At 36.6% G+C, this 25553-nt stretch overlaps 1 protein-coding gene across 1 annotated transcript in view; it reads left to right on the top strand.

The window, feature by feature from the left end:
- The window catches only part of GTF2E2 (general transcription factor IIE subunit 2), a 54312-nt gene extending 29000 nt beyond the window's left edge, over positions 1–25312 (top strand). Inside the window, exons 5-8 of the mRNA XM_061177309.1 lie at positions 654–836; positions 7892–7985; positions 23415–23530; positions 24805–25312. Coding sequence (XP_061033292.1) covers positions 654–836; positions 7892–7985; positions 23415–23530; positions 24805–24921 — 510 coding nt within the window. The 3' untranslated portion in view covers positions 24922–25312. The remainder of the gene's footprint in view (positions 1–653; positions 837–7891; positions 7986–23414; positions 23531–24804) is intronic.
- Positions 25313–25553: the final 241 nt, after the last annotated feature.

Genomic DNA, 25553 nt, shown 5'->3' with positions numbered 1-25553 from the left:
TTCTTGAAGAGCTTTCCTTCTGATACTAGCTACACAACAGGACTGACTAGAAACATAATTATATTGAGTAATTTCTGCATTCCTACTCAGTTTCAATCTCAGCTGACAGCGTTATAAGTAAATTTCTTACACGCACTAGCCTGGTCCTTTTCAGTTCCTTCCACAGCTGCTGGTGCCATTTGATACCGTGTGGAGCAGGCTGACTATTGGTATTTTCATCCCAGGGTAATGTTTCTCACATTATAATCCCGATGTGTGATAAACTATACTTTGAGGGTGGGGTAGGCAGTACCCATTTCACTTTGTCTAGTGATGTTAATAGGTGTTTTATTGATCTTTACCTCTTTTGTCTTCCGAAAGAATATGGGTACAGCGTTCTTCAAAGCAGTTGTAATAAAGTGGTTTCTTTCTCATCCAAAGAATCTATATAAATAATAAACAGTTTCTTTTATAAAAAATGAGCACCATGCTGGTCTCTGCCTGTTGTTTTGGATCCTGGATGTCCGGTATTTTAGATCTGTTGATATCCACAGGATACTTTTAGTTTGCCACTCTAATACGAGTATTGTGGTTTTTTAATAATTGGTAGAATTAAATAATGTATATATGGTATTTCCTTTTGTTAATATGTCCAAATTGTGTCACTGTTACAGGCATTAGTCAATAATCCCAAAATTGAAGTAGTAGATGGAAAGTATGCCTTCAAGCCCAAGTACAACTTGAAAGATAAGAAGGCCCTACTTAGGCTTTTAGATAAGCATGACCAGCGAGGCTTAGGAGGAATTCTTTTAGAAGACATTGAGGAAGGACTGCCCAATTCCCAGAAAGCTGTCAAGGTAACCTCTCTTTTCTTTCTATGCCTTAATATAATTTGAATTAATAATGTCTTTTGGTTTTAAAAAACATCATGACTTAAAAAAAAATTATTTTTAAAACCTCCTCCATCATATATACTTGGGGTTGTTACGAGCCAATTAAAGATTTGAAATTTGTGTTTTGTGCTGTAGAGCAGGACAGAGCATAACCATTTTTGTGGAACTTTGACAGCTCCCTTTTGTGTTGTTGTGTATGATTGATTCTTCAAAATATTTCTGGAAAGATTTCCTCAAAGACATTAGTCTTTTTCTTATAAGTTGTTATGTTTGTATTTAAGAACTCCTTCAACAATGCTTGTGCACATTGCTAACCTGAGGGAATCAGAGGCATTAAAACACAAGAACATTTATAATTTGGTTGTTTCGAATTCCTAAAGGGGCTATGAGTAAAAGTGATAGAGTTTACATTTCCTGTTTAAATTTTCAACTCTCTCGGGAAGGCTGCGAGTCTCTGTTATTCAAAATTGCTAACGATTGATGCTAACCTGTAAGCAGGTTCATTCTTTTTGCTACCTGTGGAGAAAACTTGCTTCTTTCTCTACTTGGTAATTCAGTTACACACGTTAGCCTTTTTGGTATTGTCCCACAAGTCCCTTAGGCTGTGTGTGTGTGTGCGCGCGCACACGCGTGCTTTTGGACTTTGTTGTTGTTGTTGTATTGATCTGTTGTTAATTGTACTGACTTTTTTACCTCCAATTTGTTATTAAGCCCAATTGGTTAATTCTTTATAGATTGTATTTTCAGTTCTAGACCTTGCTTTTTTTTTTTTCTAACAATCCCCTCAAGAGAGGTTTTTTGTTTTTTTTTTAATGTTTATTTATTTGGCTGCACCGGGGTCTTAGTTGTGGCATGCGGGATCTAGTTCCCTGACCAGGGATTGAGCGCGGAGTCTTAACCACTGGACCACCAGGGAAGTTCCATCTAGACTTTCCTTTTCATTCTTTCTTAGGTTTCTGTTTCTCTTCTGAGATTTTGTTTTTTGGTTTTTTTCCATTCACTACAAGCATATTTTACATTACATCCTTGAGTGTAATTTCTTGTAGCTGCTTTAAAATTCTCCTCTTCTAATTTCAAGAGCTGGGTCATCTTGGGGATGGTCTGCTCTGAGACTTTGTCTCTTGAGTACGGGTCATGTTTTCTTCTTTCTTCATATACCTAATTTCTGTTGAGTCTTGAACACTGTGAATTATATGGCTCAGGATTCTGTTATATTCCTCCAAAGAGTGTTTTTGTTTGTTTATTTTGTTCTTAAGTGGGCATTTGTCTTGACTAGAGTCAAACTTCAAACTTTGTATTCTCTGTGGTGGATGGCATACGACACATCTGTTTTGTTCTTTTAGCTCTATTCTTTTTAAAATGTCTTGTCCAGAGATTAGTATTAGTAGTTTTCTTCTGGTGGGCTGGTCCCTTAGGAGCTACTTGGCCATTACCAGGTGAAGAACCCTTTTTAAGATTTTCACTTAAGTGTCTAAACTTAACCTGCACAAATGTTGCAAATAATATGTGACCAAAGTTGATAAATTATGCACTTTATAGCATGTTGAAAGGTAGAACTACTGAATGCTAGCTTAACAATTGGGAGTGCTAGGTCCATTTCCTGCTCCATTCTTTTTCCCATTTTGATACAGGCCAGTATTGTTACTCTTTGGTAGGCTTTATATTACATTCTAAAGTAGAACAGTAATGTAAACTGATATTTGCTTTTTCTATTTTAAATAATTTTGTGATGTAAAGTCACATTGTCACCCTATTTTTTTTTTTTTTTTTTAACATTTGGCTTCCACTTTTTTTCTTTTTCTTTTTTTTTTTTTTGGCTGCGTTGGGTCTTCATTGCTGCACGTGGGCTTTCTCTAGTTGCGGCGAGTGGGGGCTACCCTTTGATGCAGTGCATGGGCTTCTCATTTTGGTGGCTTCTCTTGTTACAGAGCATGGGCTCTAGGTGTGCAGGCTTCAGTAGTTGTGGCACATGGGCTCAGTAGTTGTGGCTTGCGGGCTCTAGAACACAGCCTCAGTAGCTGTGGCACACGGGCTTAGTTGCTTCGCGGAATGTGGAATCTTCCCGGACCAGGGATCGAACCTGTGTCCCCTGCGTTGGCAAGTAGATTCTTAACCACTGCACCACCAGGGAAGTCCCTGTTACCCTGTTTTTAATGGCTCTCTTCCTTAAGGAGTAGAGCTGAAAAGGGGTCATGAAAAGCACACAGTCTGTCATTTGCAAGCAGGATTATTTCTAAATTGTTCGAAACCCTAAGTTTTAAAAAATCCTCACATTTTAAATATGTGAAGATGTGTTCTAAGTAATTTCTCAAGGGAGAAATTTGGCCTAATTAAGTTAAATCCCTTCTGTGTTGTTTCCTTTTCTTCAGTTCTTGGTGGAGATAGAAGATAACTTTTACTGTCATTTTGTTGACCATATAGTGTTTTGAAGAAATGTACAGTATAGTGCTAGCAAGGAACAAAAAGGACTGTGCAAAAGCAAGAAAACAAGACAATGAGAAAAACCAGTGACTGTTCCAGATTATTCATCTCTCAGTAGTTGTTTATTGGGGGTTTTCTAATAATTAAATTAACTGCCAGAATAATTTTAATAACTCTGTGTTTGTGATATGGTTTAATTTTAAGATGGTGTATTGAATCAACTAAGGGTTTTTTTTTCAATTAAAAATTCTTTTTAATTGTAAAAAAAGATCATAGTAAGTCTGGTTAAATGCGTCACATACATAGTTATCAAAAAAAATTTATTTTGTGATAACTTTTAAGATCTGCTTTCTTAGCAACTTTCAAATATGCAATACAGTATTATTAACTATAGTCATCATGATGTATAGTACATCTCTATGACTTATTTTACAACTGGAAGTTTGTACCTTTTGACCCCTTTCTTGCATTTTGCCCACCCCTTGACCCACTCACTGCCTCTTGGAACCACCAATCTGTCCTCTGTATCTGTGAGCTCATATTTTTTTTTTTTTTAAGATTTCATATGTAAGTGAGATCATACAGTATTTGTCTTTCTCAGTCTGACCTACTTGACTTAGCATAATGCCCTCAAGGTCCATCCATGTTGTTGCAAATGGCAAGATTCATTCTTCTTTATGGCTGCGTAATATTCCATTGTTTATATATAACACATTTTCTTTATCCATTCATACATCATTGGGCGCTTAGGTTGTTTCCATATCTTGGCTACTGTAAATAATGCCGCACTGAACAAGGTGGTGCATATATCTTTTTAAGTTAGTGTTTTCATTTTCTTTGGATAAAAATACCCAGAAGTGGTATTGCTGAATCATATGGTAGTTTTATTTTTAATTTTTTGAGGAACCTCCATACTGTTTTCCAAGGTGCCTACATCAGTTTACGTTCACACCAACAGTGCACTAGGGTTCCCTTTTCTCCATATCCTCGCTAAGACTCATCATTTCTTGTCTTTTTGATAATAGCCATTCTGACAGGTGTGAGGTGATAATCTTGTTGTGGTTTTCATTTGCATTTTCCTGATGATTAGTGATGTTGAGCATCTTTTCACATACCTGCTGACCATCTGTGTGTCTTCTTCAGGAAAACGTCTATTCAAATCTTCTGCCCAATTTTTAATCGGGTGGGGTTTTTTGTTTTTTTGCTGTTGAGTTCCATGAGTTCTTTATATATTTTGGATGTTAACCCCTTATCAGATATATGATTTGCAAATATTTTCTCCCACTTAGTAGGTTGCCTTTTCATTTTGTTGATGTTTCCTTTGCTGTGCAGAAGCTTTTTAGTATAATGTGATCCCACCTGTTTATTTTTGCTTTTGTTGCTTTTGCTTTTGATGTCAAATCTGAAAAGGTGCCAAGATGAATGTCAAGGAGCTTATTGCCTGTGTTTTCTTACAGGAGTCTTATGGTTTCAGGTCTTACATTCAGGTCTTTAATCCATTTTGAAATAATTTTTGCATATGGTATGAGATAATGGTTCAGTTTCATTCTTTTGCATGTGGTTGCCCAGTTTTCCCAGCACCATTTATTGAGAGACTATCCTTTCCCTATTGTATATTCTTAGCACCTTTGTCGTAACTTAATTCACCATATATGCATAGGTTTATTTCTGGGTTCTCTCTTCTGTCCCATTGATCTATGTGTCTGTTTTTATGCCAGTACCATACTGTTTCAATTACTATACCTTTGTAGTATAGGCAGTGTGATGCTTTCAGCTTTGTTCTTTTTCAAGATTGCTTTGGCTGACAGGATCTTTTGTGGTTCCATATAAATTTTAGCATTGTTCTATTTCTGTGAAAAATGCCATTGGAATTTTGATAGGGATTGCATTGAATCTATATTTTGCTTTGGGTAGTATAGACATTTTAACAATATTAACTCTTCCAATCCATGAGCACAGAATATCTTTCCATTTTTTGTGTCTTCTTCAGTTTCTTTCATCATTGTCATATAGTTTTCAGTGTAGACGTTATTTATCTCCTTGGTGAAATTTATTTCTAGGTATCTTATTCTTTTTGATGCAATTGTAAATGGGATTGTTAATTTCTCTTTCTGATAGTTATTAGTGCATAGAAACTCAAAATTTTTGTATATTGATTATACAATATACAAAACTTTACTGAATTCATTATTCTAATAGTTTTTTGGTGAAGTCTTTAGGGAGATACATAAAATACAGTTTGCAAAAAGTAATATTTTTATTTCTTCCTTTCCAATTTGTATACCTTTTATTTCTTTTTCTTGCCTAATTGCTCTGGTTAGGACTCTAATACTATGTTGAGTAAAAGTGGCAGAGTAGACATCCTTGTCTTGTTCTGATTTTAGAGGCAATGCTTTCAGCCTTTCACTGTTGAATTTGATGTAAGCTGTGGACTTGTCATATATGGCCTTTATTATGTTGAGGTATGTTACTTTGGTATCCATTTTGTGGAGAGTTATCATAAGTGGATGTTGAATTTTGCCAAATGCTTTTTCTGCATTTACTGAAATGATCATATGATTTTTATCTTTCATTTTATTAATGTGCTATATCACATTGATTGATTTGCAGATATTGAGCCATCCTTGCATGCCTGGAATAAATCCCACTTGATTGTGGTGTGTGATTCTTTTAATGTATTGTTGAATTTGGTGTGTTGACTATTCTGTTGAGGATTTTTTGCATCTATGTTCATCAGGGATATTGGCCTGTAATTTTCTTTTCTTGTAGCATACTTTATCTGGTTTTGGTATCAGGGTAATGCTGGCCTCGAAAAATGAGTTTGATGAACTGCTTCAGTTTTTTGGAAGAGTTTGAGAAGGATTGATATTCTTCTTTGTTCAGTAGAGTTCACTAGTGAAGTTGTCTGGTCCTGGACTTTTGTTTGTTGGGAGATTTTTGAGTACTTATTCAATTTATTAGTAACTGATCTGTTCAGAATTCCTATTTCTTCACGATTCAGTCTTGATAGCTTATATGTTTCTAGAAATTCATCCATTTCCTCTAGGTTGTCCAATTTTGTTGGTGTACGTTCATAGTAGTCTCTTATTCTTTGTATTCTGTGGTATTATTTGTAACGCCTCTCATTTCATTTCTGATTTAATTGAGTTTTCTGTCCTTTTTTCTTGGTTAGTTGAGCTAAAGGTTTGTCAATTTTGTTTATCTTTTCAAAGAACCAGCTCATAGTTTCATTAATCTTTTCTGTTGTCTTTTTAGTCTCTATTTAAATTTATTTCCACTCTAATCTTTGTTAGTTCCTTCCTTATACCAACTTCACGCTTCATTTGTTCTTTTTCTAGTTCCTTGAGGTGTAAGTTTAGGTTATTTGATACTGTTCTTGTTTTTCGATGTAGGCATTTATACCTGTGAACTTTCTCTTAGAATTGCTTTTTTTTTTTTTTTTTAACCTCATAAGTTTTGGTATGTTGTATTTCCATTTTCATTTTTTTCAAGGTATGTTTAAATTTCTTCTTTGACCCAGTGATTAGAAGCATATTGCTTAATTTCTGCATATCGCTTAATCTCTGCATATTTGTGAATTTTCCATCTTCTTATAATTGATTTTTAGTTTTACGTACCATTGTGGTCAGAAAAGGTGCTTGATGTGATTTGTTAAGACTCGTTTTGTGGCTTAACATATTAACTATCCCAGAGAATATCAAGTGTGTACTTGAGAATAATGTGTATTCTATTGCTTTTGGATGGAATGTTCTTTATATATCTGTTAAGTCCATGTAGTTCACACATTGATGCCTAAGGCTGAGATTATTGTCATCTAAAGGCTCATAGATTGAGACTTTATTTCTGTGATGAATTTCACCATCATCATTATAGTCCAGATTACTGCTATCAGGCTTTTTGCATTCTTGTTCTCATTAATTAATAATAATGAAATATCTTATATCAATTTTCTTGTCATTGCTAGAGTAGTAGAAAATGAAAAATTTTTAATTGTCAACTGTGCTCAGTGAAAGCTAAAAGATAGTAAAGACTACTCAAGTCTTTTATATTTTCTTTAAAGATGATGCAGTATTTTGGGCAGTGCAGTAAGAAAACTGAAGGATGCTATTTATCTCACAGTTGCACACACATTTTTAGGTGATTTAATCATTCTTCCATTTTCTTACTGTTCTAGCTTTTCAAAGCATAATTGGAAATGATAGATGGATAATGATGAGTAACAAAATATTTCAAGGTAAAGGAAAAGTAAGAACAATGAGGTTCCACAGTTTTTCTCATAGATTAATGAAAGGGTCCAGTAGACCCAAATTGTAATTGCAACATAGATTGAATTTTGTTCTATTTAAAACAGTTTTTTTTCTTTATGTACTTTGGATGATCTCTAAGAATAAAAGTCTCAAAATATCAATTCTTAAAAATAGAACTGCTCAAGAAAGAAACTCAAGAATTAAAATTTGGTCTAGTGGACCCTAATGGTGTACTGGGGGTTAAAGGAAGTGGGAGTCCTTTGTTGTTTTAAAAAAAAAAAAATTTTTTTTTGTTTTTTCCTTGGGTGATGTAATTTGGAGTTAACTGAAAATTTTTTCTTTATCTTTAAGGCTTTAGGGGACCAGATACTATTTGTAAACCGTCCTGATAAGAAGAAGATTCTTTTCTTCAACGATAAGAGCTGTCAGTTTTCTGTGGATGAAGGTGAGCCTTTCTGTATAGATACTTTCTTTAATTTGCAGACATGTTACAAATTTAGGGTGACAGAATTTATAATATTTATAATACAATTATAACTTAAATTTTATAATACTGCTTTTTTAGCATTATCATCTCTTAACGCTAATAACTCCTATGTCTAATGTATTGTTTCTCACAATGCAGTTTGAAATGTGTAATTTGAAAGATTTTAGGTACAGTCATAGTATAGCAGTTCATGATTTCTTATGCTCATAGCTCAGCTGTACCAAACAGGAGTTTATTTCTTTATTTCTGTTGTTTTACAAATATTACTTCATATCTTGATATGAAAGCTTGTTTCAGGATGGGAAAAAGAATAAACTTTTTGTGGAGACTGATATTCTCTTAAATAACTTAGAATTTTTTGATTATCAAATTGGATAAGAAAGGAGATTAATTTTTTCTTTCTGGCAATTTTAGAGTTGTATGTATGCTAAGCTATATGTTGTCTTGTACTAAATGTGTGATACTTATATTTTGGATTTTAGTTTAAAATATTTCATCAATATTTTCAAGTAAAACAGTAATTAAACAAGGGTTTAGTCATGAGAAATTTCTTTTCTATACAAGTAGATATTCTCATGTAAGCAAATATGTTTTACTCTAAATTTGTATTAATTTTGAAGTTTTATCAAAAGGCAAGAAAAGGATTGAACGTCATTTTAATTATAAAATTTCAAAAGTGATACAAACTCCCAGCAAAATATTCTAAAAATATAGAGGGACATATAGTATGATAGTAGTATAGACTGCAAACAGTGAAACTATTGCTGTGCCAACCTGGTAGTCATATTGACTTTTTTTTATGACATTAAATGAAAGAGTTTCTGTTGAATGAGTAATTTTGTATAAGAAGTGCATTTACAAATCTTGTCCCTATAGAGCCCAAACCTGTCTTGATTATGACTTGTAATTTGTACAGTAACCCTAAGGTTTTCTCTTATGTGTTATCTGGCTGTAGATAATCAGGCTTGTGGTGCTGTAGTTTCGTCAACCTAAGGTTACTTAGATGACCATGATTTTTTGTAGGAAATAGAATATTGTATTTTTGTGAAAATCCTCATCAAGAATACCTTGTATTGATATATAGTTGGTTCTCGATAAATGTTTGTTAATTAAATGAAATTTGCAAAGTATTCCGGCTCTTCTATAATGCCATTTCTAATAAATAAGGTAAGCTTCCTGTATGTAAACAAGATAGTAGTCAGCTCCTTCTATACATTGTAATGATAGGTGCTCATTTAAGAAAGATTTGGCTGAGCAATTTTAGTATTGCCTGAGTCTCTTTTACTTGGAATTTTGGTGTTATGTAAACTTTTATAATTGTCAAATTGATTTCTTTTAAAAACCGTATGGATGGACTTGACCTTTAAGTCCTTCTGAGTTTAAACAAAGAAACAACCGATTCCTTTATTCTTAAGCCTAGTTAATCCATTTGAAGAAAATTTTCACAGTATTAAAAAAAAACTTATCACAGGTATCACATGTTCAAATAGTTAAGGAAGATCTTACAATAAACAGCAGATGCGCTTTTCCTTTCTCCAGTTCCAGTCCCTTTTTTTTTCTGGCAAGTAACTTAACTGGGTTTATTTTAGATTCTTCTGGTGGTTTTTCCCATCTGGCTAAATAATATGCTTATACTGTTATTTCTTTATTTTTTTAACTTGAAACATCGTCTAATGACTTATTCTTTATCATCTCTCTGATTCCAACACCTGTCTCTCTTTCCTACTTCCCAATATAGTACATCACTATTTTTAGTTTCTCTTTCATTTATCTTGGCACTTTCAACAACGTAAACCTTCTCAGTGGGAATTTTTAGTATTAAGTCTGCTCTCTAGATGGCAGCATAGTGTAGCATATCTGTTCTGGAAGTAGATGTTTAAATTGAGGCAAGTGTTTGATAGGAGAGAGATTGCAGTAGCTCTGTAAGAGTAGCATGAAACTGTAGGATTTCTTGATGGTATTTCATTGGAGAAATTTTAGGAGTACACTTGGATTTAGCAGTAACCCTCACAGTAGTCCTTACACTAAGCCATTGTGATTTTTGTGTGCCTTGTGTGTGCTTTCTGTGTATACTGTTGTTTTAACTTTGGTCAGTGTTTTCCTGTTTGTGTATTTTTTACCTACAGTTCTGTTCCTTAGTATTACCTGTTTTCATTTGCCATGTTATATGGCCTTTTGCAAGGCTTAAATTCTTCCCATCTCCTTATTACTTGGCTATAAAGACAAAATGAGGATTTTCACTTTTTGCCCCTCAGATTATAAAAGTAATCATATATGCTTTTTAGTAAAATCCCACACATCTAGAAATAAGTGCTGTAAATAGTTTAGTGTTTCTCTAGTTTACTTTCTCTATACTGTAGGTATTCAGTGATGCTGTGTGGCTATTTATTTATTTATTTTTAGGATATTATTTATTTTTATTATTTATTTATTTATTTTGGTTGTGCCAGGTCTTAGTTGCGGCACACGGGATGTTTGTTGTGGCATGTGGACTTCTTAGTTGCAGCATGTGGGATCTTTAGTTGCGGCATGCATGGGGAATCTAGTTCCCTGATCAGGGATCAAACCTGGGCACGCTGCATTGGGACTGCAGAGTCTTACCCACTGGACCACAGGGGAAGTCCCCCTATGTGGCTATTTAGTATTCTGTTTTATAGGTGTGTCTGATGCATGGATTTTTAAACACTTAACATTGCTGCAGCAAATATCCTTACAGACCTGATACGGTGGATATATGTATATGTATTTTTTATGTTAATGAAACGCCATATAAATCAGGAAAATATTGGGAGGGTAAACAGTAAATTACTTTTGCATCTTTTAAATATCTTTACTGCTATTGGTGAAATACATTACTAGATTTCTCAATATTGAACCATCCTTTTAGTCCTAGAATAACCCTTCTTTGGCGCCTGTATTTCTGCGTTCCTTTTACTAATGTATTTAAGGATTTTTGCTTTTTTCTTTTTTTGTGTGCTTTCTCAGGGTTTGGTATGGGTGTATGCTGGATTCATAAAAAGAGAAGTGCAGATTTATATTTTTAAAATTTATTTCAATATTTGTAATTGTTCAAGCACATTTATACATACTCAGATATAAATGGAATATAAATGAAATAGCTGTTTACATTTTTATGTAGAATTACCATTGAATGTGATAGCTACAAGTGAACTAATGAAGGTGTGATTCATTGGCAACTTATATACCATAATTGGTGTTTTCCTTAAGTGATAAAGAATTCTTGGTAAAGTTCTAAAAAAATACAAGGTGTAGCTTTTCTGTGATTACAAAGGTTAATCATACTGTATTCATATACATTATACACTGTATATTCTTAGAAAATCAAGTGTGTATTAAACCAGTATAAGAAATACTTTGTTTACATACGTAAAACAGAATTGGGTTTTAGGCTCAGTTTATTATAAACTGGTATTTATCATTAATCTGTATACTTTCTAATAAAGATAGTTGGGAGGATGCAGGGTTTTTCAACCTTGGCAGTATTGATGTTTGGAGCCGGATAATTTTTTTGGTGTCAGGGTTGTCACAGTGCATTTTGGGATGATTAGCAGCATCCCTCCCTGCTTTAGATGCCAGTAGCATACCTTTCCCCACAGTGTGACACCCAAAAATGTATCCAGACATTACCAAAAGTTCCCTGGGGAGCAGAATTGCCCAGGTTGAGAGTTATATTAAAGGTACAGTTTATGTTTATAAAACAGAAATATTACGATATGTTGTCTTCAAGCTTCTTTTTGTGCATTCCTTCATTCAGCGCATTCAGTGATATGAGGGATAGCAAAGTGAATGAGATTTCTGTCCTTGAGCCCAGGTGGAGGGTGGAATGACATGGGTACACATATGGTACAACATGTCATACAGCATGTCACTGTGGTGTTCATACAGTGCTATAGAGACCCTGGGGGTCACAGCCACCCACAGGAACCTCAGGGGTAAGACGCCGTTCTTTTAGTTGAAAGTGTCGGTATTGCGTAAATCACTTATTTTAAAAACGGAGGTTTTTTGTTAATGATTTAAATTATGTGTTTCCAGAGAAGACCTATTGAAAACAGATGCATATCTTTTTTTATATATATAAATTTATTTATTTATTTATTTATTTATTTATGGCTGCGTTGGGTCTTTGTTGCTGCACATGGGCTTTCTCTAGTTGTGGCGAGGGGGGGCTACTCTTCATTGTGGTGTGCGGGCTTCTCACTGCGGTGGCTTCTCTTGTTGCAGAGCACGGGCTCTAGGCGCGCGGGCTTCAGTAGTTGTGGCACGCAGGCTCAGTAGTTGTGGCTCACGGACTTAGTTGCTCCGCGGCATGTGGGATCTTCCTGGACCAGGGCTTGAACCCGTGTCCCCTGCATTGGCAGGCGGATTCTTAACCACTGCGCCACCAGGAAAGCCCACAGATGCATATCTTAACATTTGTCTTTCTCACTGTCCACCTGTCTGTCTTTTTTTGTATTTTATTTCTCAAAATAATTACGCTGATCATGTTATTTTGTTTTAGCTCACTAGGTGGCAGTCTTAGCTATAGAGAGGAAATGTTGAGTGGGCAAGCTTTCAGTCACACTGAAGATTCACCCTTCATTCTATCTGTGATAGAAGCAAATGTCCAAAAATGAGATATAGCATAAGTAAGGAGAAAGTCTGTTGTGTGGTAATTAAAAAGGATTAAATAGATAAGTGAACCCAGAGTAGTTGGATGTAGGTATGTGTTTTATTTCACAGAGGTATTTATTTTCTTAAATCAGAATCTTATTCATTAGAGGCAATATAAATGCAGTGGTCAAGAGGTTGGTCTGAGCAGTCGATCTGTAGGTTTAAATCTTGGCTCTGCTCCTTACTAGCTTAGGCAAGATACTGCCTAGTAATACTTAACCCCTCTCTGTCTGAGATTCCTCATCTATAAAATAGGAATAGTGGTATCTGTACTTCAGTGGTCCTTACGGGGATTAAATGAGTTAATATAAATAAAAATGCTTAGAGCTTGGAATGGAACCTGGCACATAGTATGAATAATAGTATCAGCAGGTTAGCTATTATTAGTAACATTAAAAATATAAAATAGTACCAAAATATTAGGTGTTTTAATCTTACTCATCTGGTTACTTTATTCAGCTATCTGGTTATTAACTCAGTGGATCTGTGATTTTGCAGTTGGTTAGACAGGTAGCAGAGAAGCAGAGTCAGTTCAGTCGGAGTGCTGATGTGTGGCAGTGACATACTGTTAGGTGGTGTTCCTGTACGAAGTCCGATGACAATCTGACTGACCCCCCATTGCCGGTAACTTGTTCTTTTCTTCCTGGAAGCTTCAGCGATTTCAGCTTTATCCTTAGAATCTAGACTCCTCCCAGTAGCTACTCCCCTGGGGCCCTGATGCTGTTTTAGGTCATTTTTTAATAGCTATATGGTATTCCAGATAGGGACATACTTTAAAACACTTTTTCTTATGCTCCACAAAGAGAAACTTAGTGTTTGTTTTATTTTTTTGCTATATGCTATTATAAATAATGCTCAGTCCTTGCACATAAATATATGTACACTTGCTTGGTTATCTCCTTATTGTAGTTTTCTTAAAGTATAATTGGTGGGTCAAAAGATAAGGCATGTTTGAAAAAAATTTCAATAGCCTACCTAATGCCCATCCTAAAGTTTGCACCAAGTTTTGGGACCAATTTATATGCGAAGGTATCCATTTCTTTACCCTCACTAGATGTTTTTAGTTAACTTTGCCGGCCTCACAGAAAATACAGATTATCTTGATTTTAATTTGTATTTTCTTGCCGTGATTTTTATAAAATTTACACCAGTTTATTTCTCTTTGTACCTCTGTCAGAAAATCTGAGCATTTTCTGTCCCTACAAACATTAACAAGTAATTAAATTTGGGATCTTGTGAGATCCTGTTTCTAAAATTAGGCCCTGCCTTCCAGTGTTCATCTTAAGTATTTATGCAGCTGTAATACATTTACACAGTAGATGTATTATGTAAATACTGCAACAGCATTGAGCTAAGGAAAGCCATGGATTAAAGTAGAAATGTTTCATTGAAACAAAGACATTGAAGAATTTTTATTCAGGTATTTTCCTCTGAATACAGCTCAAGTGATGTTTCTTTTAGCAAAAGGAAGTAGTTAAATTTTGTTTTAATGTCCTTTCAATTCCACTGTACTATGAAAATGTATAGTGGTGTATATTCTTTTTGGCTTTCCAGACCATTCCTGTCATATTGCCTCTGTCATTGTGTCATAAGCGGCCTGAGGTATATAATAAGCTCTGTACACATCAGGTACAAAGTGAAAGTAGTTTCAGTCTTCAAGGAACTGAAATTTTGCAATGCTGGTAACACAGAGGTTTGGTAAAGAGTGAACTGAGTGAAGTTTAACACTGAGTGAAAGGTGTTTTTATTACATGTATTTTTTTCTCCTTACCTTTTTGTTATACAGAGAGAAGTACACAGTATAGTTGTTATACAGTTATATCACGTATTACTTATTCTAAATAGTGAATACAATTTTTACAAGTTGATAGAATTTAACGTCATATTTAAAATGTCAGAACTATTGTGTGTGACATAATTCCTTCAGCAGCTATGTAAATCTGACCTGTAAATTCCCTGATGTGGTGTACATTTTAAAATAATTTTGTGTGCCTTTTTGGAATTAGATGTTTTTGTTGCTGACGTGGAAGTTTGACCTGAAGCTATTTTCTCTCATATATGCCTGATGTGAGCAGAGCTAGCCATGTTAGTCACATTGTTCTCAAACCTTGGCTAAGAGGTAGATAGTTGGGGGCTTGTAGCTTTCACTTAGCGAAAGCTGGGGAGAGCACTGTGCCCGCTCTTGCAGCAACAACAAACCCTGGGCAGCTGCAGAGTTGCAGTTTTCTTGACTCCATCAGAGAGCTGAGGTTGCAGGGCAACCACGTAACCTGGAATCGAAGGAAAGGCAGGCACCTCCAAGAAAAGGTGGGATGCAAACACGTGTCTACCTGGCACAGGGAACATGCACACTTCTCAGAAGAATTCAGTTAAAATGTTTAATGACCTGCTAAACGCTTAGTGTGGGCTAGCAAGCGAGTGTAGAACCCCTGGGGGCCGCAGACACATGGGAGTTCGCACCCACTCACAGGCTCTTCTCCGCAGACTGCCCTCGCTGCTTACAAAGCAGAGGCCAGGGTGGGGGTACTGGCATTAGAGGGCAGCTCTGGAGGAGGGGAGCGGTAGATGCTTGAGAAGAGACATGAAGCCCTGTCTGGCTTCTCCTTCCTCCCTGTCTCCCATGAGACAGAAGCCTTCAACTCCTGTGAGGAGAAAAGAAAGAAAACCCTCTACCTGGGGGAAGGGAGGAATATATGCTGGGCCCAGAACTTTGGCGGAGGGGGCAGGGCAGGAACACTGAGAAGGCTACCCCCAGGCACCTCGGAACGTAGGGCTTGTCTAAATGAAGCTGAGGCTTAATCGGAATATCAGAGAACTCCCACCCACCCCCATATAGGCTGACAGATTTGGAGTAACAGGTAGCAGTGGAATTCCGTGAGAGTCGCAAGAGCATGGAGGCTGACAGACCATCCAAGGTGCAGCATAGGGAAGACCTAAAAGAGCAGGTTGAGCAGACACTGAGGAAAAACCCTCTGGCAAAGCAGTCTCTACCCTAAACACAAGGTATGGCTGGAGGCATTTGGAGCCTGTGGTGCATTGTGGGTAACCATAGCAGCAACAGATTCCAAACCAAGTTCACATTCTGACAATAGAATGCCTCTACCTCCACACGCTGAAGGCCTAGCAGAAGGAAAGGCGTGCCCATTTCCCAGCACAAAAACTATTTACCTCAGTCTCAGCTGTCCTACAGAGGATATCCTGCTTTCAAAAAAATTATGAGGCATAAAAAGAAGCAAGGAAAAAGCAAAGCACTTTTGAGACAAGGGAATTTACAGAACCAAATTCTTAGGACACAGATATTGGAACTGTCAGACATGGAATTTAAAATAACACTGGTTGATATGTTAAGGCCTCCAGTAGAAAAGGCAGACAGCATGCATGATCAGGTAGGATATTTCATCAGAGAGATAGACATTATAAGAAAATCAAATGAAAATTCTAGAAATGAAAAGCACAGTAACAGAGACAAAAAATGCCTTTAGTAAGCTCAGTAGTCAACTTGGCATAGCCAAGGAAAGAATCTGTAAACTGCAAGATAGGCCAGTACAAATTAAACTGAAATGCAGAAAGACAAATGTGAAGACATACAGCAGAGCCTCCATTAGCTGTGAGATAACATCAAATGGTCTGAATTTATAATTAAAATCTCAGAAGGAGAAGAGAAAGAGAATGGGAGAGAAGAAATAATGGCTAAGTATTTTGTAAAATTAATGATAGACACCAAATCAGAGGTCCAGGAAGCTCAGAGAACATGAGGCAAGATAATCCCCCAAAAGAAACAAATGACAGAAAAAACACCTAAGCATATCATTTTCAAACTGCCAAAAACCGAAGATGAAGAGAAAATATTGAAGTAGTCAGAGGAAAAAGCTCATTACAGAGGAAAAAAGAATTACAGCAGACTTGTCATTTGATTCTGTGCAAACCAAAACACAGTGCAGTGACATCTTTAAAGCACTAAAAGGGAAGAAGTTTTCAACACAGAATTCTGTACCCAGCAAAAGTAATCTTTAAAAAACGAAGGATAAATACTCTCTCAGAGGAATATTCTCTCAGTATCACAGAAACTGAGAGAATTCACTGTCATCAGACCTGCATTACCAGAAATCCCTTAAGGAAGTTCTTCAAGCAGAGGGGATGTGATACTAGACAGAAACTTGGATCTATACAAGGAAGTAAGTGTGCTGTAAATGGAATAAATGAAAGTAAATATAAAATTCATGTTTGTCTAATTAAAATTTTTAATTAAAAATTTTAATCACTCTGAAAGATAGCTGACTATAAAGCAGACATATTAGACATGAATTTGTGTTTAGAACATATGTAAAAGTAAAATTTATGACTAGCTCAGAGGTCAGGAGGGAATATACTATTATAACATCTTTACATATGATCTGGTATAATTTACTTGAAGTTAGGCTCTGGTTAGCTAAAGATGTGTATTGTAAACCCTAGGACAACCACTGAAACCATTAAAAAAAAACAAGTATAGTTAATAGTACTATATTGTACAGTTGAAAGCTGCTAGGAGAGTAGGTTCACAAGAAAGAGGATTATCACTATGTGAGGCGATTTATGTTAACTGAACTTACTGTGGTAATCTTTTCACAATATATACATGTATCATATCATTATGTTATACATCTAAAATTAATACGGTGTTATATATCAATTACATATAGCTCCATAAAGAAAACTGTAAGTAATAAGACAATAACAGAGAGAAAATGGAATCATAAAAATATATTTAGTTAATCCAGATGAACACAGGAACAGAAGGAAAAAGGGAGTAGATGAAACAAATAGAAACAGTGAGCAAGATGATAGATTTTATTCCAACCACATTAAGTGATAATTATGTTAAATGTAAATCATCTCAACATACTAAGACAGATTTTCATCTGTCTAAACATACAAAATCATATAACATACTTTTCACTGTAAAATCATCTAAACATACTAATTGAGATAGATGTAAATTGCCTAAACATAATAAGACAGATTTTCAGATTGGATGTAAATGCAAGACCCTAGTGTACGCTGTCTATGAGAAACTTTATAAAAACGTGGGTTAAAAGTAAAAGGATATAAAATGATGTATCATGCAAACACTAATCAAAAGAAAGCTAGAGTATTAGTATCAGGCAAAGTAGTCTTCAGAACAGAGAAAATTACCAAGGATAAAGAGGAACATTACATAATGATAAAGGGTTCACTTCTCCAAGGATATATAATAGTCCTAAATATATGTATATTTAACAACAGAACTTTAAAATACATGAGTTAAAAGTAGATACAGGGCTTCCCTGGTAGTCCAGTGGGTGAGACTCCGCACTCCCAATGCAGGGGACCCAGGTTCGATCCCTGGTCGGGGAACTAGGTCCCGCATGCATGCTGCAACTAAAGATCCCACATGCTGCAGCCAAAATAAGTAAATAAATATATTAAAAATACAGCTATAACTGAAAGGAGAAATAGACAAACCCACAATTAAGATTGAATTTCACAGCACTGCTCTCTCAATAATTGATTGAACAAATAGATGGAAAATTAATAAGGACATGAAAGTCTTAAACAATACTATCAACCAACTTGACCTCATTGATATTTATAAAACAAGACTACCCAAAAACAGAATACATATGTTTTCCATTGTACATGGGATATTCACCAAGACAGATGGTATTCTAGGCCACAAAACCTTAATGAATTTAAAAGAATTGAAAGCATATAAAAGATGTGCTTGGATCATAATGGAATTAGACTAGAAATCAGAGATATATTTGGAAATGCTCCAAAGTATTTGGAAATTAAATAACACTTTTAAATAACTCGTGGTTCAAGGAGGAAATCACAAGGGAAGTGAAAAAGTATGTTGAATTAAATGAAAGTGAAAGCACAAGATATCAAAATTCATGGGATGCAGCTACAGCAGTGCTTAAAGGGAAATAGAGCATTAAATGGTTACATTAAAAAAGGACATTACATTATGGATATACAACATTTTATTCATCCATTCATCAGTTGATGGGCATTTGACTTGTTTCTACTTTTTGGCTATTGTGAATAATGGTACTATGAACATTCATGTACAAGTTTTTGTGTGGAAATAATTTTTCATTTCTCTTAAGTACATACCTAGGAGTGGAATTGCTGGATCATATGGTAATTCCAATGGCTAACTTTTGAGCAATTGCCATACTGTTTTGCAAAGTGGCTACATCATTTTACATTCCCACCAGCAGTGCATGAGGGTTCCAATTTCTCCACATCATTGCTAACACTGATTTTAGCTGTCGTACTGGGTGTGATATGGTATCTTATCGTAGTTTTGATTTACATTTCCCTAATGATGAGCATCTTTTTGCTTAATGGCCATTTGTATATTGTCTTTTTTTATTTTTAAAATTTTTATTTTTATATTGGAGTATAGTTGATTTACACTGTTGTGTTAGTTTCAGGTGTACAGCAAAGTGATTCAGTTTTACATGTATATTATCTTTTGAGAAATGTCTGATTAAATTCTTTACCTATTAAAAAATTTTTTTATTATAGAATTTTTTTTCTGTGCTATACAACATATCCTTGTTGCTTATCTATTTTATATACAGTAGTTTTTTTTTTAAACATCTTTATTGAAGTATAATTGCTTTACAATGGTGTGTTAGTTTCTGCTTTATAACAAAGTGAATCAGTTATACATATACATATGTTCCCATATCCCCTCCCTCTTGCATCTCCCTCCCTCCCACCCTCCCTATCCCACCCCTCTAGGTGGTCACAAAGCACCGAGCTGATCTCCCTGTGCTATGCGGCTGCTTCCCACTAGCTATCTATTTTACATTTGGTAGTGTATATTTTATATACAGTAGTTTTTGTATCTCTTAATCCCATCCCCCTAGCTTGCCTCTTCCCTCCCCCCACTGGTAACCACTAGTTTGTTCTCTATATCTGTGGGTCTGTTTCTGTTTTCTTATATTCACTCGTTTTTTTAGATTTCACATATAAGTGATATCATACAGTATTTGTCTTTCTCTTTGTCTTACTTCATTTAGCACAATACCTTCCAGGTCCATCCATGGGTTGCAAATGGCATTATTTCATTCTTTTTATGGCTGAGTAGTATTCCATTGTATATATGTACCACATCTTCTTTATTCATCTGCTGATGGACACTTAGGTTGCTTCCATATCTTGGCTATTGTAAATAGTGCTGCTGTGACTATCGGGGTGCACATATCTTTTTGAATTAGTGTTTCATTTTCTTTGGATATATACCCAGGAGTGGAATTGTTGGGTCACATGGTAGTTATATTTTTAGTTTTTTGAGGAACCTCCATACTGTTTTCCATAGCGGCTGCGCCGAGTTACATTCTCACCAACAGCGTACAAGGGTTCCCTTTTCTCCACATCCTTAACAACATTTGTTACTTGTCATCTTTTGATGACAGCCATTCTGACAGGTGTGAGGTTATATCTTATTGTATTTTTTATTTGTATTTTCCTGACGATTAGAGATGTTGAGCATCTTTTCATGTGCCTGTTGGCCACCTGTATGTCTTCTTTGGAAAAATGTCTATTCAAGCTTCTGCTCATTTTTTAATCAGGTTGTTTATTTTTTTGATATTGAGTTGATAGAGTTGTATGAACCATTTGTATATTTTGGATATCAACCCCTTATCTGTCATATTATTTGCAAGTATTTTCTCCCACTTGGTATGTTGTCTTTTCGTTTTGTCTGTGGTTTCCTTGGCTGTGCAAAATCTTTTAAGTTTAATTAGGTCTCATTTGTTTATTTTTTATTTATTTCTTTAACATCTTTATTGGAGTATAATTGCTTTACATTGTTGTGTTAGTTGCTGCTGTATAACAAAGTGAATCAGGAGGGCAGACAGCAGAAGCAAGAAGAACTACAATCCTGCATCCTGTGGAACAAAAACCACATTCACAGAAAGATAAACAAGATGAAAAGGCAGAGGGCTATGTACCAGCTGAAGGAACAAGACAAACCCCCAGAAAAACAACTAAATGAAGTGGAGATAGAAAACCTTCCAGAAAAAGAATTCAGAATAATGATAGTGAAGATGATCCAGGACCTTGGAAAAAGAATGGAGGCAAAGATCGAGAAGTTGCAAGAAATGTTTAACAAAGACCTAGAAGAATTAAAGAACAAACAAAGATGAACAGTACAATAACTGAAATGAAAAATACACGAGAAGGAATCAATAGCAGAAGAACGGATAAGTGACCTGGAAGACAGAATGGTGGAATTCACTGACATGGAACAGGATAAAGAAAAAAGAAAAGAAATGAAGACAGCCTGAGAGACCTTTGGGACAACATTAAACGCAACAGCATTCGCATTATAGGGGTCCCAGAAGGAGAAGAGAGAGAGAAAGGACCCGAGAAAATATTTGAAGAGATTATAGTCGAACACTTCCCTAACATGGGAAAGGAAATAGCCACCCAAGTCCAGGAAGCGCAGAGAGGCCCAGGCAGGAGAAACACGCCAAGACACATAGTAATCAAATTGACAAAAATTAAAGTCAAAAATTATTGAAAGCAACAAGGGAAAAATGACAAATAATGTACGAGGGAACTCCCATAAGGTTAACAGCTGAGTTCTCAGCAGAAACTCTACAAGCCAGAAGGGAGTGGCATGATATATTTAAAGTGATGAAAGGGAAGAACCTACAACCAAGATTACTCTACCTGGCAAGGATCTCATTCAGATTCAGTGAAATCAAAAGCTTTACAGACAAGCAAAAACTAAGAGAATTCAGCACCACCAAACCAGCTCTACAGCAAATGGTAAAGGAACTTCTCTAAGTGAGAAACACAAGAGAAGAAAAGGACCTACAAAAACAAACCCGTAACAACTAAGAAAATGGTAATAGGAACATACATATCGATGATTACCTTAAACGTGAATGGATTAAATGCTCCAACCAAAAGACACAGGCTCACTGAATGGATACAAAAGCAAGACCCATATATAAGAGACCCACTTCAGACCTAGGGACACATACAAACTGAAAGTGAGGGAATGGAAAAAGATATTCCATGCAAACGGAAATCAAAAGAAAGCTGGAGTAGCAATACTCATATCAGATAAAATAGACTTTAAAATAAAGAATGTTACAAGAGACAAGGAAGGACACTACATAACGATCAAGGGATCAATCCAAGAAGAAGATATAACAATTATAAATATATATGCACCCAACATAGGAGCCCCTCAATACATAAGGCAACTGCTAACAGCTATAAAAGAGGAAATTGACAGTAACACAGTAATAGTGGGGGACTTTAACACCTTACTTACACCAATGTACAGATCATCCAAACAGAAAAGTAATAAGGAAACAGAAGCTTTAAATGACACAATAGACCGGATAGATTTAATTGATATTTATAGGACCCTCCATCCAAAAACAGCAGATTACACTTTCTTCTCAAGTGTGCATGGAACATTCTCCAGGATACATCATATCTTGGGTCACAAATCAAGCCTCAGTAAATTTAAGAAAATTGAAATCATATCAAGCATCTTTTCTGACTACAACACTATGAGATTAGAAATGAATTACAGGGGAAAAAACGTAAAAAACACAATCACATGGAGGCTAAACAATACGTTAATAAATAACCAAGAGATCACTGAAGAAATCAAAGAGGAAATCAAAAAATACCGAGAGACAAATGACAATGAAAACACGATGATCCAAAACCTATGGGATGCAGCAAAAGCAGTTCTAAGAGGGAAGTTTATAGCTATACAAGCCTACCTAAAGAAACAAGAAAAATCCTTAAGTCTCGAGAGGTCTCCGGTGAGCAGGAGGCCCAGCCCCAGCCTCAGGGCACCCAGCGAACTTTCCTTTTTCACCATCCAGAGTACAAATGTCTTATGATTTGCCATCATAAGACATTTTTTGTGTGTTGGAAAGTAGATGTTAATAATGAAGTGAAACCTGGTTACTTGAGCCTGTCTTTAGGGACAGAATTTAAGATGCATACGAGTTTAATTCTGGACATGTCCCAATTGTGATCTCTTTTGGTTGCAGAAATGGTGGTGTGGCAGAGGGGCCGGGGTCTCTGAGAACAAGGAGTAGGCTGGATGGAAGGCCTTTCTCCTCTGTCTTCCAGGGCATGTGAGACAGTGTTACTGTCTCAGTATTCGTCCCCTTACTTTTATGACCTCTTAGTCACCCATCCCCCATTTATTTGATTTCAAAAGGCCTTTTTTGCAAATAAGCTGTTGTAACTCCTCAGTCCGTATAAAACTTTGGTTCCTCATCTCCCTGTGTGTTTCTCTTCTCCTGTAGGAGAGGAAGTGGGGGTATACTGAGCTCATGAGAGATGATCAGGAATTTGAACTATTTCAATGGAGAACTGATTTCTGGAATTAAAGGAGAGGGTCAACTGCGTTTCTTCCCAGGAAAGCTGGGAGGCTCAATCACATGGCCCTTCATTTATAGGCTCTAAAAATAGAGCAGTGCTGACCTGGTCTGTAGGGATGCAGTTCGTGTTCCCAGGCCCTCCTGCTGCTCTGTGTCCAACATCTGAATGTTCCTGTCTTCCTTTGTTTTTACAATGAAATCTCAGATGTGCTAATTGAGATCAGAGGAGATAATATTGAAGCCTGATTTTGATCACACTGAGATGTTATAGCTTATAAACATCTATTGTACAGTAACTACTGTCTTGTTGGCACAGAGTTTCAGAAACTGTGGAGGAGTGTCACTGTGGATTCAATGGATGAGGAGAAAATTGAAGAGTATCTGAAGCGACAGGGTATTTCTTCCATGCAGGAATCTGGACCAAAGAAAGTGGTATGTACTCTCTAGAAGAAAATGTAATCTTCTGCTCTTTGAACTGTTAGCCTGCTTCCTGTGCAGCTCTCGGAAGAGCAGGTAGGTAGGTAGTTCTCCCTTCCCGTTTTTTCTGTGTCCTAATCCCGTGACCTTGGTCAGGTGCATTCAGATCGCATCCGGTGTATTGAGGGCCAGCGGATCTCTTTGCCCTCAGATGCTGCTAGCCAGGTGTGTGAGAGCCTCCCCGCTCCAGCCCCTGTCCGGCAGTCAGTGCCTGCTCTTAAGCTCCAGCCATAGGACGAGTGGTGCCCACGTGTTGTCCTCCCAGTTTCTGCCAGGGGCTTGCTTCATCGTTCTGGCCTTTATGATCTTCATCCCACCCCCCAACCCCTCTTGCTCCCGGAGCCCAGTGGTCTCGGTGCCTGGCTTTGCCTTAGCCCTGATCACATTGAATTATCCTTGTTGACTTTCAGATCCCTTAGGAACCAGATATTACTGTCCTTACAGCCCCCGAATCCTGCTCATTGGAGGGATTTGTAATTGAATGAAGACCTGTGAATTCCTTGTACCAGCTAACCAGCTCTCTGCAGTCCAGGGACAAAGCCAGGATGAGAAATATTTCACTAACACCCTCCTTCCCTTGTCCACCATCGTGCCTTGTAGCTTGACTTGTTTGTGACTTTGTGTTTTAGTCAGTGAAGTTTTAGGACTCCTTTAAAAGGGGAAATTCATTGCCAGTGATCTCCAAGAATTAGTGTGATTGCAGCACTTCATGGTTTCCTGTCATTGCTTAGTTTGTTAATATTATGTGATATTAGGATTTCAAGTATACAGTGAAGAAAAGAGGATAATATTTAACAAATCTCTCTGTGTTCATCCACTTCCCAATTTGCCCATATCTCTGCATTTTGCTGTATTTGCTTCAGGTCTTTGTTTTATTGGTAATTAATGGTGGATAAAATTTTAAACCTGATAATATAGATGAAAAACAAAACAGATTTACTGCCTCTCTTTTTATCCACTTCTTGCCTACAGTAGTTCTGGTTAGTTTTCGTGCCAGCCCATTTATTCCAGGTGGAGGTATGCACTTAACTGTAACAGAAAGCCCTGGTTTGTGTTTTCGAACCAGGATTGTGTGGATTGGTGTGTGTGAGGCTGGGCTGCAGAACAGAAAAAAGGTCACAAACCCTGCATCTCTTTGCTGCTGGTTTCTGGGGCATCTTTTGTAAATCCTCCCCATATTACCGCTCTGAGTAGCCGTTGTTTCTAACTGTCTTTACCTTTTCCTGTAGGCTCCTATTCAGAGAAGGAAAAAGCCAGCTTCACAGAAAAAGCGACGGTTTAAAACTCACAATGAGCACTTGGCCGGGGTGCTGAAGGACTACTCTGACATCACTCCTGGCAAGTAGTGAACAGTTTTGTCTGAGAGCAGAGTTACAAAGTCAAGATCTTCCTTGTTGATGCTGGGATCTGAAGACTGACCGTCTTCCCATTCTACTTCTTAGGACCAAGGACAGGAGCAGTTCAGTTTACAGAACTAGCGCAAATTACCAAACTTGAAGCTTATTTTCATTAATGGGCTAATGAGAAATGTTCTGTCCCCTGTTAACCTCCTGTTACTTCTTGGGGGAAAGGCGCTCAGCATGGCATGCAGGTGTCTTTGCTATTTATCTCTACTTCTAAGTGGTTCCTGGTTCCATTTTCCCTTTCATTACCTTAGAACAAGTTTGCCGATAGTCTTGAATGCAGTATTTGTTTATTCCAAAAGAGCATATTTATAATAAAATCGTTGTAGAAGGAGCTCTAAGGTGTCAGTGAGTTCAGTTTGCTTCTTTCCATTCTTGGCAGTGACGGGTGGCAGCTCGTCTTTGAGTCCCACAGGTGGTGTCTGGAATGTGTCGGAGACTGAGGTCTGGGCTGCGTTGCTGAGCGTGTGGATTTCACAGTTGGAACCCAAGGTGTGCCTCTTGATAGCAGGTGAAGCAGTAAAGGTACACTACATGTGATTTTTTAATGCTTGCTTTTAAAAGGATAAATCAGT

This window comes from Eubalaena glacialis, chromosome 20 (assembly GCF_028564815.1).
Source record: "Eubalaena glacialis isolate mEubGla1 chromosome 20, mEubGla1.1.hap2.+ XY, whole genome shotgun sequence".
Classification (NCBI taxonomy): domain Eukaryota; kingdom Metazoa; phylum Chordata; class Mammalia; order Artiodactyla; family Balaenidae; genus Eubalaena; species Eubalaena glacialis.
This window is presented reverse-complemented; position numbering and strand designations above follow the sequence as displayed.